This window comes from Magallana gigas, chromosome 9 (assembly GCF_963853765.1).
Source record: "Magallana gigas chromosome 9, xbMagGiga1.1, whole genome shotgun sequence".
Taxonomy (NCBI): domain Eukaryota; kingdom Metazoa; phylum Mollusca; class Bivalvia; order Ostreida; family Ostreidae; genus Magallana; species Magallana gigas.
In genome coordinates, this window is record NC_088861.1 from 1,395,337 (window position 1) to 1,417,248 (window position 21,912).

Here is a 21,912-nt window from a genome sequence, read left to right on the forward strand (position 1 = left end):
GAAAAAGTGGGGGGGCCAGGCCCCCCCTGGCCCCCCCTGATGCTACGTGCCTGCAACCTACATCTGTTTACAGTTTTTGAGGAAAATGCATGATTTATAAAATTAATGTAATGTAGTGATTATCATATCTAATGACAAAAAGGAAAATGAAAGAAAACAGACAAATTTAGCACTGCAGCAATTCAAAGATCAGCGGAAATATACGTTAATCATTTTCAAAGATAATTATAGTTTTCCTGTGGAATAAATTACATGTATATTAAACATCTGCTCAACGCTACAATTTCCATGTTAAAAGGCGATAAAACAATTATCAAGCAAGATTAAAAACAAGATTGGATTGTACAGGGGGTTTTCTAAGCGTGTGACTGTGTTTACAAAAACAAACAAGGGCCTGTTGGCAAAACTGCTCGCCTGAGCTTGTATGGACGAGTGAACATTCGCTACGTTTGTATTTAAAGAAACAAATACAGCTAAATATAAACAACTAAAAGAGATAATGAGTTGACAGAGAAAAATACAATTTAAACTTTAAAGAATAGTTTTACTTTTATATTAAGCAATATATTAATGTCTTTCTCATGTTAATTATGTTTTGAGGTCTAGAATAAATTTTCATCATAACTGGTAATTTAAAAAAAATCTTGAATCATAAAATTAAAAAAAAATCAATTTTAGGACTTACATGTACATATATGCATTTGTTCGAGGCACTTGCAAAGAAATAAAGAAAGTAAAATGACCATTAATAAAAAATGGGAATATTCTTATCAATTAGGTTGGTGTAAAGAAGAATTATTAACTTGAACCAATATTTTTTCAACGAAGTTCATTTGCTCTAGGCTATACATAGTTATAAAACTATCAAAGCAGCTATGTTACTTTTTAGAAGTACATTTATTATTTTAATAAAACATTTAAAAATAGTATTTTGATACTACTTTGGCTTATGTAGATAATTTTCCAGTAAATAAATAGTGCCTGTTTGGGAGGGTAACAGTTGAAATTGACACCCCGAGAAAACCATTGTCAACTGACGCGAAGCGGAGGTTGACAATGGTTTTCGAGGGGTGTCAATTTCAACTGTTATCCTACCAAACAGGCACTATTTATTTTGTTATACTGAATGTCTTAATTCTAAAGAAAACTGCTTTACATAGGAATAACGTGAATTCTACGGCGAACCGTACGCGCATAATTTTCGCGCATGTAACAATTTTTATTGTTTTACTTCCATGTTAAATACTGAAATCTGATTGGTTTAGACGCAGTTCATAATTCTTTCTATTACTCTCAGCGTTAGCAACGCACTTAGCAACGGGTAAAATTAAAAATTGTTACATGCGCGAAAATTATGCGCGTACGGTTTGCCGTAGAATATACGTTATTCCTATATAAAATCAGTAAAATTTTCTTAAAAATTAAGACATTCAGTATAACAAAATAAATAGTGCCTGTTTGGGAGGATAACAGTTGAAATTGACACCCCTCGAAAACTATTGTCAACCTCCGCTTCGCGTCGGGTGACAATGGTTTTCTCGGGGTGTCAATTTCAACTGTTACACTCCCAAACAGGCACTATTTATATAATGTTACCCGTTGCTAAGTGCGTTGCTAACGCTGAGGGTAATAGAACGGATTATGGACTGCGTCTAAACCATTCAGATTTCAGTATTTAACATGAAAGTATAACAATATTAAATCTTCATTCACTTATGTCAGACCATTCATACATGCAAGAGACTTAAGTTTGACTCAGGTGAGCTAAAAATAAACAAAATGCGATTGGTATTTCTTTAGAATGTCGAGCAATTATAATTTTGATTCTACTGTATAGTACTTTTATATAACCTAAATATGTACATTCACGTCTGTTGTTCCCAATTATTTCCCTACAATGCCCGTTATCGAACAAAACAAATATCTTGTTAACGTACGTGAATTACACAAGTCAGGCACGTAGCATCGGGGGGGGGGGGGGGGGGGGGGCAGGGGGGGCCTGGCCCCCCACTTTTTTTCGCAGGAACAAATTTGTTAAAATTTACATATAAAAAATTGAATTACCATGGAGTTGGCCCCCCCCCCCCCACTTTTTTTTGGAGTATGTAAAAAATTGATAGGAAAATAAGGAAATGAATAGTGAAATTGAAGTTATAAACTACGCCAGCCCCCCCCCCCCCCCCCCCCCCCGGATTAGGATTTTGAAGATTTTGGAAAAGTTGAAATTTCCTTTTTTCTTTTTTTCTTTTTTTTTTTTTGCTTGTCAAGATTTTTTGGATGAGTGTGCCCCCCCCCCCCCCCCCCCCCCCCACTTTCAAAAACGATGCTACGTTCCTGCAAGTAGAAAGAAACGTTCGACAAAAACTTATCTATGCAGACACATTTATCAAATGGATAAAAGAAATATGCATCACAGCTAAGCACAAAGTTGACGAGTTCAACTTGGAACGTACACAAGGAAAAATTAAATCTGATATACTTTCTGTGCGGCAAACTTTATCAGTAAAACTATGAATAATGCATGTCATATTAGATATTTACAAAATCAAAGTTTTGCCCCAATGTTTTCATCAAATTTTTTTTGTAGAATTGCACCCATCACTAGAAACTCGTTAAATTCTTGGCATAGACAGTCAACCATTACTGTTTTTACATTGTTGTGACGTAATGTACTATAAAACTGAACTTTGGCACCTGTTGAATACCCAGATAATATAAAATATGTTTTGATTCGAGATGGAAACGTTCGCATTTATTGCTTTAGGTCATTGTGGTCGGATTCGAGCTCCCTGCTTGAATATCCGGAGTTAACACATTAAAGGGCGATTGCAGCTTCTCGGGACTTTCCGGAGTCCTGAGCTTGAAAAACATTACGAATTTATAAACATTACCGGATGTTAGAATTTTATACATGCACAAAAATGTATTGCTTCCCATCAATTTAAGTATTAGTTAGACAACCTCGTATATCTCTTCTATGTTATATTTTAGGGTATAACATTGAATTTAATGATTTTCTAGCTCACGACTAAACAGATCGGAAATGTGTGTGTGTGTGTGGGGGGGGGGGGGGTGTTTATAAAAAGGGGGGGGGGATGGTTGTCGTCGATGCCTAAACGTATTGATACATTGTACATTCGAGATGTTTGTCCAAGCTCTGCCGGAAAGGCCGTAGTTGTTGTTGCTTTTTTGAACTGAATTTAAGGTAATGTATTTTCCAAAATTCTACAATCCCTGCCGTTACAATGTTAAGTTGCATGTATATGCCCTTAATCAATAAAAATAATCACTTTGTTTGCTGTATTTTTTATTTTTACACATGAATAGTAATGTTATGGAAATAGGTCTAGATTTATATGCATGTGTTTATTTTTCTATCTAATCAATTAGCAAAATAATTTACCTAATTGCAATTTCAAAATCACTACATATAGCTTTATTTAGAATGTATAGAAGAGGGGGCGGCATTTGATTCTGCTTAAAATAGATCTAGATAAACAAAAAAAAAGAAAAAAAAAGAAACCCCCAAATCTATTGATTTATCATTGCTCTCTCTAATGAGGATGCGCCTACTACCGTATCTTTAATATGGGTGGGAAAATTGGATGTTTGTATGTATGTATATAAATATATAATAGTATAAGCATCCAAACTCCCACCTCTGTTCTCGCTCGGTCGTTAAATTAAGAAAGCGATCAATATGACGTGCACCGTGCAGTCAGTGTTGCATGCCTCCCCCCTCCTCTCTCAAAATACATTCGTAGATCGCGTCTAGATAATTGACCTCGAACGTTTTGACACGAGGCGGAGACTGAAGGCTTTGCATATATAACCACTCGTCTCAGAAGCAATCCTTCTATCAATGAAATTCTATCGAACGCTCTTTCATTTGTCCGCATATGCATGTAGACGACTCTGCTTTCACTGAATCACTGCTTTCGATTTCTTTATTTTTATTGACGACCGGTGACGAAGACTAGAAAGTGTGAAAGAAAACAAATGTACAGGTTTAATGCGCTAATCCTCTTCAGCTAATTCCAGAGGTTAATCTGCGATTGCAACTTTTTAAATCACTTGTATTAATTATTTGTATGTGAGATATCGCGATCCATGGACCTATAAAATAACTCAGCGTGGTGCAAGATGGCAAGAAACGGAGTCGTATTCGTTCTCCTTCTGTCGTTCAATGTGATGTACGGACTAATCATCCACACAGAACCAGATAATCTACAAGTGGCTGTTACGGAAAATGTCGTACATGTGACTGGCTCGATCCTGTCCAGTAATCTAGACAAACTTAGAGGCCACGTACTTAAAAAACTCAGAGCAGGTTTAGAGGTGTCACCAGATTTCTTGACAAATTCAAATCTTTCTGCTACAATCAAAATATGGTGTCCAATATCTGGCTCTCGGGTCTTTTGGGTCTCGCCACAGATTCTAGTGAAACAGTTGGACAATGCAACGAAATTATATCTTGAATTTGCTCTGCCTGAAGAATACAGCTTTGAGTGCATCAACAGCGATTTTTGGAACTTGACAGTGTCGTTTTTAAATGGAGACAGGAAACTGAATACTCAACGATATAAACAGTCTTTAAGATTTGACAAGTTGGAAGCATATTTTCAAGGTAAGAAAATATAATCCACATTTTGCCTTTTCCTAGCAGAATATGTTTTTCTTTATTACGGTTGGTCAAACAGTTTCATAAACAATATAATACTAGGCTCTGATAGTGAAAAGAGACACATTGTATGGTAGGTGGGCTTAATGCGAAAAAAATGCTAGTATAAAGGATTACTTTTTATACAACCCCTCTATTCATCTCGACTGCAATCCGAAATTTATGATATTGAATTTCTGTTTTTTACACTCTTCTTTTCACTTTTTATTTTTTTAATCCCGATAAACTTGTATCTTGGATTTAAGTTGTTTAATAGATGAAAAACGAGTAAAATTTTCAGAACCATGCCAGTTTCATATGATATGTGCTTATCAAAAAATAGAAAGTTACATGTAGTGTAGTACTTTTATTTGTAATGTAAGTTCAATTAAAATGTCCAATTCATACTGTGACAAGTGTTCTATATAACTTATATCATATTCTCCATGACCTTAACAAAAATTCACTTAATAAAAAATTAAAAGTCAATCACTGACGTTTTTCTCTTAATCGTCGAAATGTATTCATGGGTATTATTGTCACGTTTGAACTTAACAGCAGTAAACATTATGAATGAACAGAGTTTCCAATCCCTCGAGATTTCCAGATTGAAATACCTAGAATTCGCGTGCGTTACCAATAAAATTGTAGGCTTAAACAACAGTGATATGATATAAACACTACAAAACAAATTAAGCAACTGGCACACAGAGCTGAGATTTGGTGCACATGGGGTTGAAAGCAGGGAACATTTTTCGCTTGGATGTTACTTATTTTATGTGCAGCTAATTGAATAAAGACATTGTAATTTGGTGTACATGTGGGTGTTGTAAAATTTAATTTTTTTTTTTTTTTACAAATATCTCGACAAATTACTAAGAGTTATGCATCGATTTTCAGAGTGATATGACAAAATGCGCTTAGTAAAGATATGCTCGACATCCACCCATTTTTCAATAAATCATTCAGATACGAAAGGTTAACATATTCCCATTAGAATCACTTATATTGATTTTTTTAGCTTCAAAAAGGCACGTATCTGAATGCGTCATTTATTTTAAACACCAGATTTCACGACAATGCTTTTATTTCCTGCTGTATATTACTTTCACACTTCGTTATTAATATTAAAAAAGAGCTACTGTTACTGATATAACGCAAGCTGCCTCTCAGAAATAATTCCATAAATCACGCTTTGCGAAAAAATCCAGAAACTTTCGTAACCTACATTGCACCTTAAAATGAAAGTAGAAAAAAGTAATTTTAAATATCTTTCATTTCTTATTTTTCACATCCTAGGGAGAAAATAATTTCCTCCTAGGACTTTGAAAGCCAATGTGTTGTCTACGCATTCCTTGGCTTTCTACCAGACGTATATCTTTTGGGGGTTTGTCAAGTCTGATGATTTTGCCTGATTTCCTAGAGATTGAGCTCTACATTTAACGTTTGTTTTTAACTATAATTCAGGGAAAATCGTCCTCGAATGGATTACAGAGAAGACGTGCGTCAATGGGTTCTCTCTGGCGGACGGCATTCCTTCCAATTCTTTTCAATTAGAGAGAAATGAGCGTGTACGAGAGCAAACCATTAAACGAGAATTACAGATCAAAGCTATTTGCCCCTGTCCCTTTTGTCTTCTGACGCGGGTTCAAATCAGAATCAATGGCAATTTATAGTTAAAATTTAAAAGATGTTGCACACGAAGTGACCATTGATAATAATAAATTGGTCATTTAGGTGATATTTGCTGAAGCATCTGGTAGTAGGCTGACTGGTTTTAAAGTAACAAACTTTCATGAGGTAGCATTTCAAACATCATGTCATTTCCACAAAATAGCAGAAAGCACTGTACCTTACAATAAAGAGGTTTTTTTTTTTATTCAATGAAAACAATACTTTATCAAACGTATCGGTTGTTTCTTGCTTAGTTTTCATGTTGTAATTTTTGCATTGACACTGACAAGTGATATATCGCAAAACTACATATTATTATGTATGCAACATGTGATCTGTTTTTACGTATTCATTGTATTTAAAAATTTTATGTGTGGAAAAACAACAACAGTGTACGTGTTTTCCGTTTACAAGCCCTCGTAAGAAAGTTAAAAGTAGCACAAATCTCTTAATGCACAAAAAACTACTACGGATTGTAAACAAGAGCATTAGCGACATAATCTGAAGATTTGGACGATCGCATAAATGGTATCCTCTCTTTGACCGCGTTAAAGCGAGCCCAGATTAGTCTCCAAATCCCTTTACCGTTTTAAGAGAACAATATTAGTCACCAACCTGTGGTGTCTGTAGGGTAAGATAAACAACAATTACAACATGACATTAAAGGAAGCGATTTGAATAATGATCATGGACATTATCTGTCCATTATACGCATCGACAGAAAGGATGCAGAGACTAGACAAATGGTGGTAAACAAAATTGACACATCCATTATGACTAAAAAAAATTGTGACGAAATCGATAATTTAGATCTTAATTAAGACGATTAAAGATACACCGATGTCGCTCTCCGTTTGTTCGACTACAACGGCAAAAAGGACTATGCGGAAAGTCAGTAACTTTACGATAACAAGGTTAATTAGAGGAGAGAGATGAAATAATCAAAGAAAAGTAGAATTAAAGCGATCGACAGCAGAGGATGGGCTTGCTGTATGCATCCAAGTTCGGCGAACTTGGGAGCAACGTAAGTTAGTTACGCAGACATGGACACAGTCGGTTTCCTTAAGAGTATTCAATCACAAATTAGCGCCGCATTATCACTTAACATTATGAACCACACAGAGAGCGGATGTTTTCGTCACATAAACCTGGGAATCAATCCGATATATTAGATATAAGGGAATATAATAGCTAGATTTGAATGCTTTTGTAAAGGAGGGGGGGGGGGGTCAGCAAAGTACATGTTCCTATCAGATCCATATTACATTTCATATGTAGATATTTTTTTTCAGCTTTAAACTACTATTTAGTGAAGAAAATTTTCGTAAGTTTTAGCTTTTAAATTTGAGCATTTTCTCATGTCTTTACACAAAGGTCTTCGTAGGAGATGTCATGTTGAAAATTTTGAATTTACTGGGTGGATGTAAATGCAAAAAATATACAACATGACGTAATTTTGTATTTACACCCACCCAGTAAATTCAAAATTTACAACATGAGATATAATACGTTCTAATACTGTCCAAGACCATACGACCCTCTTTATTTGTTGAATCCGCTGAAAGGTTCTCACTGTCAAATATGAACATGTGTATTCATCTTTTTAGACCTAGCTAAAGATACTCAGATAGGACCAAGAAATGCAACTGTTTCGAAGGTCGATTTTTAATGTAAACATATATATTCTGCGTTAAGGGGGCTAGGTGTGGTCAACAAATTAACACGTAGATCTGCCTTAAACGCTGATGTAATATAAAATGTGTTCGGGCATATAAAATAACAATTAGTAAAAAGAAAATTTTTGCATTAAAATTTGAACATTTTCCGAAATGTTTGAAAATGACCCCTACCATCAGCGCTTTTAATTTGACTAAACTAATAAATGAGGTAAACAGAAACAAACAAAATTAAACAAAAAACCATAAAAAGATCAAGTTGGCATCTGCTCCTAAGAAATTGTTTCACTCCACCGAAAACAAAACATGTTGTACAAAGTTTCACTAGACGCCCGCACGTCACAAGGTGGAATATAAATTAAAAGCATGCATGTTTGTTATTTGTGAATGGAGAAACATGAGTTTCCCACTTCTGAAATAACCTTGAACTTCGGTTTATCAGCAGTAATCCCAGCCTCTTTACTACGAATGACGCCAATTACTACGACATATATTTCAAGGTCAAGAAAAATGCCCTTGAAAGTACAACCACATTATAAGAAGTGCAAAGATTGAGCAAAGTTACCGCAAGTGTTCATCGTTACCCTCAGATAAAGCAAACATAACTATATCATATTTTAAAGACACATACGCATATATGCATAATCTTTGAAGCTGGACGTGTATTGGTGGATACGAAATTCTCCTATGGGAGATATCAAAATTCCAGCTACGGATATTATAATGTATTGACATTTTTATCATACATTATTGATAATGTCATTATGTTTCCAACTTAATAAAACGGAAAACGGGATCATTCTTCGATTCCTTATGGAATCAAAAATCGTAAAGTTCATTGTCTTAGCCTCGTTATATCAATAATTTACAGTGATGATATCTTTATTTGTGTCACTATGACGGTATATTTGCGTATTTTGCACTTTTAGGTGAGGCGCCAAGAGAGAGAAAGGAAATAAGCTAGTCTAAGAACATTACATGTATAAGTATCTAGCCTTTTGGCCGCTTGAGATCAATGAAATGGGCTAAGTGATAGAGAAGAGTTTTTATGGGGCCATTTTTATCGTTAGGAAAGAAAGTGCTGTTGTCTCAAGCAAGCTCTTAAGATCTTGTATTTTAAGTTTTCTATACACGTATCTTCGAAACTTAAATAAAATTTGACTGTTTCATGAAAACTATTGATCATTTTGATTTGAACAGACCATGTCGTAGGTGAATTAAATAGCTATTACATGTACGATTGTATATGGTTCACTAATTTACATGATGATGTAACTATCTAATAAAAATATCATTAATTGCCGACACTTGGTTAAACACTTTCAAAATATAAAAATGCTTAATACTTATTTATTAAAATAAAGTTTATTTTATCAGGTTGGATACTTCTTTGTCCAATGCTAAATGTTGATAGCCACATATCTAATGCTAAACATTGAAAGCTACATGTCTAATACAAATTAACATTGATAGCTACATGTCTAAAGCTAAACATTGATAGCTACATGTCTAAAGCTTAACATTGATAGTTACATGTCTAATGCTAAACATTGATAGTTACATGTCTAATGCTAAACATTGATAGTTACATGTCTAATGCTAAACATTGATAGTTACATGTCTAATGCTAAACATTGATAGTTACATGTCTAATGCTAAACATTGAAAGCTACATGTCTAATGCTAAACATTGAGAGCTACATGTCTAATGCTAAACATTGATAGCTACATGTCTAGTGCTAAACATTGAAAGCTACATGTCTAATGCTAAACATTGAGAGCTACATGTCTAATGCTAAACATTGAAAGCTACATGTCTATTGATAAACGTTGATAGCTATATCTTTAATGCTAAACATTGATAGTTACATGTCTATTGATAAACGTTGATAGCTACATCTTTAATGCTAAACATTGATAGCTACATGTGTAATGCTAAACATTGATAGTTACAAAACATGTATATTTTCAATATATTTCAGAGGCCGACTGTGACTATAACACAAGCTCGTGTTTTCCCTGGAAGACGGATGGGACAACTGAAAGCTTTAACTCTTGTACCTCTAGTTACTGTGAAAACATCCCTAAACTAGAGAACAGGCTTACGTACATGGCTGCCCCAGGTAAACAGTAATCATTTAAGAAATTAGGTTTCATTTTTGGATTTTCGGGTTAGTCACGTTATGACATACCCGTATTTATAAGAAACTATCCTGTATTCCTTTATCCTTTTGTAAATAGAATACCGTTTAATGAAGTTGAACGTTCGATGTTTTGTTGGTTGTTTAATCGAAAAGATGGGCCTTTTTTTTTAACTGCATCGCTCCTCCTTAATAGTTCTCAGTTAATGATATGAGTACATAAAATTAATCAAAACAAGACACAATCTGGATATTCATACATGTCATAGTTCAGGTTTTAATATGTGCATATTAAAAGTATGTCCAATTCAATTCATTATCTACAAATCGCCGTACATGAGTACAGGGCCTCTTGATAGTTTCCCATTCACCATTAAGATTTGTATTTTCATATTTGGTTATGGGAAGATCAAGAATATCTCGTTATGTCAAGTGTTGTGAGAGGGCGAAGTGCTACTGTTTGGCGTTACCACTTCGGATATATATAAGTGAACAGGAATCGAAGTTGTTTACTATACAAGTACCTTGTACTTGATGATGTCAGATGTAACACTGTCTGCCTGGTTCTACAGGGGTGTGATGAATAAAGCAAACAATAGTAGATATTACATGTATAGCATGATGACAAAAAAAAGACCAGAATAGAAATGAAACCCAACAGGTATATTAATATCGATCAAACTTGGCAATCAATCTAAAATCGATTGTCTTATTATTCGTGTTATTGCAGATTATACTTCAGAATCGTTTAGACTCATTTGCCCCTAGTAACTTAAACACTCGATGTTCTCTTCAAGGACGGGCCTTCCCCTATGTTTGAGACGTTAGCTGTTCAGTTAATGTGCAATAAACTTCGATTTTATCCTAGCGGCCGAGGAAAATTAGCATTGATTTGAACTATGAATTAACGCAAATCAACGGAAAGATAAACTATAGAATGCAGAGAAGCAGAGAAGACGTTTTATAAATGCCATCACTATGGCTTGCACATCTCTCTCTCTCTCTCTCTCTCTCTCTCTCTCTCTCTCTCTCTCTCTCTCTCATTAGAATATCTACAATATTACTTTTTGGATTTTGCAGAGTCCATCAGAACGTATTGGAAGTCACGTGATATATACGGAAGTGGAAGTAGCTGCTCCTTAAACCTCTACATGACCGCCCATTCGGCGACGTATCTTAGAGTGTCAATCAATTCATCTAAAGGAACAAGCTCCTTGTTGCGGGAGAAGTTTAACGAGGAAAACATGTAAGCATCACCAATTGTCAAACAGGCAATCGAAACCCGACTCATTCATTTAATACAAAATCCTACATTATACACAATATCTTTAGGTATTACTTTTGTACATATCACGATACCAACATATGCGTAATTTATCACTACATCTTTCCAATGTTTATGTGTGTATAATTCAGTGAATTGAAAGAAGATAGTTCAAGTCTTGGGTTACTTAATTTCTTTGCGCTATTATTGATCGACATGCATTAACCTGCGCTAACGAACGTCATCGCCAATTAACGAGAAAATGGTTAATTTTACTGGCAGTATTTCTTGTCAGGGTAATGAATTAGAAGTTCCACATCACGGGATTCATTCACCTGTAATGCAATCTCGTGGACATTAGTCAATGATTCTCTGACGTAAGCCGCCTTGATAGGAGTAAGAACATTTTGAAATTCGCAGGACACATAATGGAAAACAGTCTCCCGGGGACTAAAAAAAGAAGATAATATGTTTCATCTCCACGTACAACACTTTGTGTGGGATTATTTAGTGCATACATATGGATTGTCCGTAAATATGAAATGGAGCGTTCATACCTTAAAGCTGTTCTTGACACGAGTACCGCAATTCAATTATACAAATTATCACCGAAGGGTTAAAACACAATGAATGGAAAATCAATCGAACTATGCTCCCCTGAACATTTTGAAATCGTTCATTCATGTAAATAAATTTTCTCATTTTGGTCACAAATATGGATAAATGTAAAAAAAAAATAAAAATGCGGAATTGTCACGAAAAACAGATATGCAAGACAGTTCTGTGTTAATCGGATAGCGGAAGAAATCTTTCGTTTTGTTGAAATTGAATTGATTTTATTTGCCATTTTAGGGACTGGACAGTGGTTAAAATTCCTATCGGCAAAGTAGACGAAGTCTTTAGACTGAACGTGTGTATTTACACGATTTACATAGCAGCTATCGAGAGGATTTGGTTGGAGAATTGCACCGCCATGGAAGGTAAAAAAAGCAGAAAGAGCATCTTAAAACATTTTTGTTGCCCGGTTTTTATTCAACACTTTGATAGAAGCTTTTGTTTATCCAAATGATAAGATATTCAACAGATGCCTTTACTTCTTTGTTATAAGAAATATTTCGAAAGCCTCTGCCAAAGTAAAAATTAAAACGCAAAGCGGGTGCCATTGATTGTTTCCTAATTCTCATACAGTATACGTATACTACGTACATTCCCTTCTCTCTATGATCCATGCCCGTTCTTTAAATTTATCAACATATTCTTAATTTTCCCATTGATAGACCATTGTAATTTGGGTTTTTTTTTTCAATAATTTTGTTTCAATTACTAAAGAAATATCTTTATTATCTACTATGGTTTTAAACAATAATTTAATAAAAGTTATCATATTAAAGTAACATGTTTAAACTTTGAATCATTTCAGTTGGTTTCCTACAAAATAATGATGCTAAAGCGTGTTGTGAATTCATTTAAACTACTCATTTCACGTCTTCCTTGTCACAAGTAGTGACGCATATGTGCCTCTTTTCAAAACAACATCTACATAACGCCTCAAGACCATATTTTCCAACAAACACTTTTTGAGGACAGTCTAAATGATCTGTTTGTCTTTTTAGCGGACACCAGCTGTGCGGGCGATGACTTTCGGTGTTCCTCTGGGAAATGCATACCACGTGACCGAGTGTGTGACCTGAATCCTGATTGTCCACTTCTGGATGATGAAGACAAAGAGTTTTGTAGTATGCGTCATTATTGGTTTGTTTAAAGTATCAGCAGCGTTTCGTCCTTGAATAAACAAAAAGTCCTTGATTTTAACACCTCAGAGTGGGAAGGGGGGTGTTTTCTATTTTTGAAATGCATTTTTTTTTCTTTTGAGTTGAAGTTATATTTTTGAAAAGTATTCATCAATTATTTTTACCTCCGGTGTTGCGACATATTCTTTATCATAAATAAGCATTGTAAATCAATGATAACTGCATAACATTTATGAAAGTCTATTGGTAAATTACCCAATATCAAGTACCTTCTAACCATAGAGCATCAATATAAAATAATTGATTATAAATTACATAAATATAATGCTGACCAGCTTTGAATTAATGCATTTCAAAACGAGTTGCTACATGTACCATTTTTATACTTTTTGTTACAGAAAGTCAGATGTATGAGGAATTTTGTGATCTAGAAAGAGATACCTGTAATTGGACTCCAACTCCAGAGTGCTCGTTCGCGAAACAGGACCTCTTTATTTATGATCCAGTTCTAATGAAACATAAGAAATATTGCAATTATGATGAACAAGGTATCATATGTTCAGTATTTAGCAAGAAGATGAATTTGTAATTTCTGATTATGTTTCAAAGAGAAAGAAACACTAATTATTGGATACATTAACTTCTATTTTATATCGGTTATTATTTTTTTTAGATTTTGTCTTCGTTGCCCAAAATTGCAAAAATGGTGTCCATTCGTCTTTGACGAGTCCATTGATGCCTCCTTTTAATTCTTCAAAGGATTGCAGGGTAGAGACATTAAATGGAATAATTTTACAAAGATCCATTAAAGTTGTGCAATACAGTGTAATTAGAAATGGATTATCAGGTCTATCGTAGAAATTTAATTTCTAAGCAATAAAAAATGAAGACAATTTTTTGTTCTTCCTGTGGTTTAACAAAACGGTTTTACTTTTTTTTTTTAGTTACGTCTTTGGTATGTTGCCGATATGTTTGATGTTATCAAAGTCAAGGTGTGTTCTAACGAGTCCAGTTGTATCATCATCAAAAGCTTGACCAGTTGGGGAAGCGAGCCGGAATGGAACAGGGTGTCTATACCTCTACCACATCATTATCAGCCGTAAGTAGGATGCAATGCTATGAGTGATGCATGGTCAAAGAAGGGATCAGAAAACGTTTGGAAAACCTAGGCAATTAGAACCATTTTAACAAGAGCTTAGACTTTGGTTAGTTGTGTCAAACAGCGACGTGACGTAGGCCTGTCTATTTTATTGCTAGCCACTCAGTCATGGCTCTTTGAAATCAACAAGATATGTCTGGCTTTTGAGCTAAGACTACGCAATCGATGCTTATTTCGATATAAACCGCGTCATTGTTAATTTGTTTTGACGCAAGGAATAGATAGCTACGCCCTACTGAAAGTCCAAGGTCTTGTTAAAATGGTTATAATAACAGTATGTACATGGATCTAGTGCATGTCTAAATTACAATATATACATATAATCTAGTCCATGTCTAAATCAGGACTTCTTCCTTTTAAGTTAACTTAAAAAAGAATGTTTAAAATGTAAAAACTAACTTCAATGTGTATCTCTATTATATGTTAAAAGAATATACATGTATTAAAATACATTGATGTTTATTTGTTAACAACCTAGTTCAACTGACTGCATATCGTAACTTTGTCAAAAGTCTTAGCAAGTTGACATGTCGTTTGTGTCTTTAAAAGGTATTATGTCGTATTGCAAGGGAAGCAGGCATACGGCAAGGTGCTACTGGATCAGATTAGTTTTACGGCTGACTGCTTCACAAAGTCAGACACATGGCAAGAGCCACGTTTGGAAGAAGGTAATGGAAGCAGATGTATCATCAATTAAATCAATATTTGATAATATGAATATATACTTATCAACGAATTGAAGGAAGGTTAACAGTGTAAGAAAAACTGCTAAACATTTTAAACATGAGGTGGTTTTATCAACGTCAATCCTATCATTAAAAATCCTGATTTTGGATTTTTGTAGAGTCGAAATTCATAACATTCCCTAAGTCTATCTTTTATGAAGAAAAAAGAAACACAACAGTTTTATATTTTCGTACTCTTTTAGTGTCAATGATCAACAACACTGAAGACAGTTCGGACTACATTCTGACAGTGATCGGGGTGGGAGCTGGAGTTGTTCTGGCATTGATAACGGCCGTAGTCATTTTTTCAGGTATGTTTCACAATACATTCATTTAAATGTTATACATATGATAGATACATATATTATACATAAGAAGGATACGTCTGTTACAATGCACTTTGAAAAATTACGGACTTTGAAAAAAAAATTCAAAGTGCGTTAAATTTTGGGACCAAGTCAAGCACTTTAATTTTTTTTTTTTTCAAAATGCCACATACGTCGTGAATCTCATATAAATAGTCAAAATTAAAATGTATAGATAGTGAAATTATTTTATCTAAACATTGATGGATTTAACTTATTGTCCAGAAGAGACGACGAATAAGTATTAGATTGATTGCAACGAAATTCAGCTTTGCTTGATGTTAAAGCTGCTTGGTCCGATTTTATATCAAATTTTATGCACGCTTTTAAACGATGGCTATGCTTAGTATATGTATAATAATAGACATTGCAGTAGTTTTACCCGTCAATTATGCCAAATTTCAATGAAGAAAAATACGTACAAAATTTGCTAACAAAACAAACGACATTAAAAGGTACCGCGTTATTTCGCCTCATGTTAAATTTCACCCCTGACGACGAGACGGGTATGGTTGTATTACGACTTTGACATCGCTTTAAATAAAGGTCGAAATGATCAGACAATTACAAATAAACATGTGTACGTTTTGTTCGCTAATATTTCCAAAGTCTGCTTTCTTTACAATCGATGCATAGCATGCGGGTTGAATAACCCCAATCATTCGGGGGACGAAACCAAGCGGTTTCCTTTTCTAAACATTCCCGTGATGCATTTTGGTTTGTTTTTTCGTTTGCCCAAAGAGAAATTATTTTTATTTACTTTGAATATTTCTAACTTTGAAAGGAGACTGATTCTGCTGGTGTAAATAGGAGAAAGTCCATAACTTTCTAAGATGAATGATTTGTATGGAAAAAATTTTGATACTGTAATTACAAAAAAATCGGACCAAGCAGCTTTAATGAATTTTTATCTACAAATTTTTAGTTTTCAAAAAGAGACGAGACATCAAATCTAACGAAAGCTGCCAAAATATACTCCCGTCATCCACTGCATCTTCCGGTCTTGATGGAAAATGTTCTTTTCCGGTGGATATTTCCGATTCCTCGTCAGCGGACTGTGAGCGCCAGTCCTTGGTTCCCAGTAACCTAGCGGTCTCTAGCATCTCCCCGTATTACGAGTGGACCGAGGATAAAATCAGAGATATTCCGAGAAAGAAGATCACACTTGTAAAGTAAGTCAAAGTTCAAGGGTGAATTATTTCACAACTATTTACTGCGGTATTTTTCACCATGACAAGAATGTTTTCACATTGTGATTTTTTTTATTTACTTTATGGATTTAAATATAAAATTTACATTATATAACTTACTATATGTACATATCCAAGACTTATCACTGACAAAAGGTTTGTTCTTGCTCAAGTCGTCTCTCTTTATTTCCTATTTAAAAAAGATAAGAAAATGTTGATTTTTGACTGATTTTGATTAAGATACAGAAATACCGTTTCTTGTTTAAGATAAATCGGACAAGAGAACAGAGATATCGATCTTGAGTTTTAAATCTGTATTATCAATCACAGGCTTTAGTTATAATTGTACAAAATCTGCCAGAAAAACCCAAGCTTGGAAAAACAACGAACAACAGATTCTTTCAATTGTGCTAATATTTGAAATTACGTGACATCTGCACTGTTAATGTAAGAAAAATCGCTCAGTTTTTCATAAACTTATCAAATGAATGTTTGTGAAATTTGTCGAGTAATCTTTCACATAACATATATTTCTGAAAATGCATTGGTTTTTTTTCTGAAATAAAATTGATCAAAAGTTATTCAAAGAGAAAATGGGTTCATGATTATATATGGGACACCCTAAAAAACTGCTTAACGTAAAAGCTTAAAATATCTATCATAGGTTACTTGGTACAGGCGCATTTGGTGAGGTGTACTATGGGATGCTGGCGGACGTATCTCGTCGAAAAAATCTTCCTATAGCAGTAAAGGTAATTGAACTTTGCATGAAACATTCAAAATAATTTTAAATATGATAAGACAATGCAAACAACAATAATTATTGCACGTCCATTGTTATTTTCATATTAAAATGTAATTCAGTTCAATAAAAAAATCGGATTGAATATATTTTTGTTTCATAGAAACTAATTACTTTATGTCCGGAGCAAACAAAAGCAGAGCTCTTCTTTGAAGCAATAACCCTGAGGTGAGTAATTCGTGTAGTTTCTGATTAAAGCTTCACACTACATAGGGATTGCCATTCATACCTTTCGAAATCAATTTCTTGAGTGGTATATATGATCCAAAAATCTGTTTTGAAACTGGCAGTGTAAATTTGATGCACATGTTTTCTATTTACATGTAATGAAATTTACAGTTATAAAACACTGCACGCATATGGTTTTCAATAAACTTCAATGAACACTGTTTCTATGTTTTATATGACATCCTCGCCATTTTGCAATTGTCTATTTTTAGCAAGTTTAGCCATCCAAACATTGTTCGATTTCTCGGGATATCGACAGACGAGATGGACCAGTCCATGTATCTTTTGCTTGAGTTGATGGAAGGTGGCGACTTGAGGACATTTATCCGAGAGTCTCGTCCGAAGCAGGTATGTCTCTTTTTATAAAAAAAAAAAACCAAAAGGGGTGTGTTGGTATCCGAAAGTTGAAAGCATATGTTTTGGTAAAACAAAATCCATCAAATAAGATGGTTTCAAAACTGTTTGATCGTTGAATGATTTGTTCAAATTTTAATCCTTCTTAAAACAATTTTATATCATATTTACTCATCTAGATGCAGTCGTAGCAAAAAGATATATTTTTAATATATAACGTACATGCTAGATGTTTCGCTTTTCAAAAAAACTGTTGAGATACAATATATAGAGTAAGACATAAATTTATATTATCCCTTTTACATGCTAACCGTTGATATGAAGTTACGGAATTTTGACTTTGATGTTATAAGTTGATTAACTTTAAACATAATCAGTGTGTTTTAATTACGGATTTCATTTGGGAAGTTTACAGAAGATGTAATTGGTATTGACATGCTAATTTTTACAGCCAAATGAACCCTCCTACCTAACACTCCATGACCTCCTGAAGTTAGGAATGGATGTAGCTCGCGGATGTCAATACTTAGAGCAGAACAAATTCATTCATAGGTAAAACATCATATATGATATTATTTGACGTTGATATCAACTACATTGTACATGTACATGTAATATCCTAGTAGTATTGTGTTTACGTAGATGTGGAAATCAACTTGACGGCTAAAATTTAACTAATATTTGTTACTTTTATGTAGAGATATTGCTGCAAGAAATTGTTTACTAACAGAGAAAGGACCAAATCGTGTAGCAAAAATAGGGGACTTTGGAATGGCTAGAGACGTTTTAAGGTAAATAAATGAAATATAAGAAAATATCAACGCATTATCAAGAAGCTATTATTTATTTCCAAGGTTCGTATAAATTTTTGATCCCTTTTGATATAGCCTATTTGCTTGCTTAATAAAAACATTTTTATCCATAAGGACAAACTACTATAGAAAGAATGGTAGGGCGATGGTCCCCGTGAAATGGATGCCCCCGGAGAGTTTTCTTGATGGAATATTTACTTCCAAGACAGACATTTGGTACGTGTAATATTTAAGGAATAAGAAATCATTTTTTGTGTATTATGAGGTGATAATTTCGGTCGGAGCTTGGTCAAATCCAATAAAGACCGAAGGGCTTGATGATAGATTTGACCACACTCCGACCAAAATGATCACCTATTCATATTCAAAGAATGATTCCTTATTTATATTATTTCCGATTTTTACACTTTAAAACAATATATTTTAAAACCACTATTTTTTATGTAGCAGATACAATGTATTACTTCGCGGCGCAGTCAATTATAAATACCGCTTTTCGGTTATGCTATAAGACACTCATGTTTCATGAAGTTATTAGGTTTTAGGGTTCAAAATTAATTTGTAATGTTATCACTGACAAAGACATTTAAAAATTAAATATTAACCCATCAGTTTTTATGAAATATTGAATTGCTATTTGTGTTTGGATTTTCCAAAGCGCCTTTCATGAAATAAATAGAATGAATCTATTTACAGGGCTTTTGGAGTTGTATTGTGGGAATTATTTACAATGGGTCACGTGCCATATCCCGGCAAATCTAACGATAACGTAATGAAGTATGTCAAGGGTGGAGGAAGACTTGAACAAACGCCACTGAGTCCGCATCCAGTGTAAGTGGAAAATCACATGGCATTTTAGGACATGTATCACACATATTTTCTAGCGACTGGCAATTTACACCAAATGTGCACTTGTGTCTTTACAGATATGATTTAATGATGCAATGTTGGCATGTGAATCCAGATTTTCGACCAAATTTTGCATCAGTTGTGGATGAACTAGAAAGAATTTACAATGTAAGATCTGTTCAAATCAGCCTTTTTCAAATTTTTATCTCGTGCAATTTTTAAATATTACAAAACATTATATTTCTTATGTGATCTATGTTCATGTATTTATTTTACAATAATAATTCGTATAGGAAGAAGAATTATCATCCCTGATAACATATGAAGATATCATGGGTATCCCATCAAACACTTGTGATAAAGATCACATGACATCCGGTAGTGTGACGTATGCAACGGATATTAAAGAAAGTAGTAGCAGCTTGAAGTTGATGTCTGATGCTGATGGTGATTAAATAAAATGCTGGCTTTCATTACGTTTGAAAGAAAATATCATTCGGCTGTTTGATGCATTTCGTTTGGCATATTCCACAGGCAGCTTGTATATTTGACTAGTTGTATTGAGTTATGCATATTTTTCATCAAATCATTATGAAAATGAACAAAAATCAACGAGAGCAAGAGAGCAAAAATGAGAGAGAGAGAGAGAGAGAGAGAGAGAGAGAGAGAGAGAGAGAGAGAGGGGAATTAGCAGAGAAAAAATTACTTTTGAATGGTTACTTGGTTTTCTGTGTATTTTTTTATTGTTAATTGTTGACTTGTATATTGTGATTTCTGTTAAACGAGACGAGGAAAACTCTACAAATTGTAATGTTTTTTAAAAACCATATGATGTACTGCTTGTAACATTCCAGTGAAGTGTGTTCTTTTCACGCTTGATGTTTTACAAGAAGCTAAAAAAGAATGGCAAAATTAACCCGACTACATGCTTCAAATCTATAGACATTACTTAAACCTACTTAGTGTTAGTAAAGACGAATTGTAATATCTAAGAAGGTTTAAAAGTTTGATAATATGTATCTTATCCATCGTGATGTTGTTATTATTTGTGAGAAACGAAGTCAAACATAATTAATAAAATGTTTATAAAACAGATATATCAGGTTTAGTTGTTATGAATATTTTGTTAAAACAATTGTTGCAAGAAGGGCCGTTGTTTAAATGGTGACCATTGTCTGACAGTAGTAGAACGTACATGTCTTTCAATGTACCCCCTCTCTCCCCTGGATCAGACAGAAACCCATCTCAGGGTATAGAATGAAGAAAAAATGGAAAAATGTTTTAATGCCTCTCTAATTTTGTTTTTTATTCCGTTTCAGTAAAATTTTACGCAATGTATGGAAAAAAAGAAACACTAATAGCGATGTTGGCCCCGCTCTAGAATCAGAACCCCTACCTTGGGGGTGATACAATTTACAATTTTTGAAGAGGATTTTATGGTTTTTCTATATACTGAAATCTGTTTTTCCTCAGTTTGAGCAAAAGTAAATATTTTCAAACGCTAGGTAAATTAACATTTTTGACATTTTTCGCTCTACCCTGTAAGTAGAACCTCGGGGGACATGAACTTTACAACTTTGGTATAGATTATTTTTTTTCAGATGTGCAGCTTTTTTTTTTTTCAAATTCTCAATTTTCAGCTTTCTTTTTCCTGTTTTGGGACCTCTGTATAGAAACGGGCCCTCTTGCCTTAAAGATGATTCATACCACATTTAATAGAATTGGCGTAGTAGTTTACAAGTTGGCGTGTTCAATTGTTAATGCATGACGCACAAAAACGGACGAATACCAATTGCATTAAGTCACCTAAGTTATCCACGTGACCTAAAATACATGAGCATTTGTCGACGGGATTGTATAAAACACAGCTTATAGAAACCTACATTTAAATCGCTATCGTTCCCCACTGTTCATTTCCTAGTTTTCGTTTATTGGTCACCGGAGCCATAAGTGAGTGTGTATTTTTAGTTTACGGATGGGGATCTCGGCGGTTTTCAAGACATTTGGCCAATTTCTATTTACGAAGGGTTTGGAGCATTGAATTTCTATATGGTCATAACCTAAATATCCTTTTATACCTCTAAAAGATGATTTTAAAGCGTAAATCATATTTATATGTCAAGGTTAAACAAATACATTGTATTTTTCAAAGATCCCGACAAAAATGACAAGAAGAAAAGACATATTTTCATTTTCAAATGAGAATAAAAGAACCAGATACTGGTTCTTAAAAAAATAATTTTTGAATATTTCTCAAAAAAT

General features: G+C 34.0%; 1 protein-coding gene across 1 annotated transcript; it reads left to right on the forward strand.

Moving 5' to 3' along the window:
* The first annotated feature begins 3,847 nt into the window (after window positions 1-3,847).
* LOC105337970 (uncharacterized) lies at window positions 3,848-20,745 on the forward strand. Its single transcript, XM_011442923.4, has 20 exons — window positions 3,848-4,627; window positions 9,993-10,133; window positions 11,232-11,397; window positions 12,268-12,395; window positions 13,029-13,151; window positions 13,565-13,714; window positions 13,840-13,934; window positions 14,111-14,265; window positions 14,875-14,993; window positions 15,254-15,361; window positions 16,341-16,587; window positions 17,270-17,357; window positions 17,511-17,575; window positions 17,848-17,983; window positions 18,441-18,541; window positions 18,688-18,780; window positions 18,916-19,017; window positions 19,498-19,632; window positions 19,728-19,818; window positions 19,944-20,745. The coding sequence occupies exons 1-20, from the start codon at window positions 4,144-4,146 to the stop codon at window positions 20,103-20,105; spliced, it is 2,889 nt and encodes a 962-aa protein (XP_011441225.3). The 5' UTR covers window positions 3,848-4,143; the 3' UTR covers window positions 20,106-20,745.
* The last annotated feature ends 1,167 nt before the right edge of the window (window positions 20,746-21,912 follow it).

Coding starts and splice junctions, on each gene's coding strand:
- LOC105337970 (XM_011442923.4), top strand. CDS start 4,144: ATGGCAAGAAACGGAGTCGTATTCGTTCTCCTTCTGTCGTTCAATGTG. Junction 15,362..16,340: donor GGCCGTAGTCATTTTTTCAG/GTATGTTTCACA, acceptor ACAAATTTTTAG/TTTTCAAAAAGAGACGAGAC. Junction 19,018..19,497: donor ACTTCCAAGACAGACATTTG/GTACGTGTAATA, acceptor ATCTATTTACAG/GGCTTTTGGAGTTGTATTGT.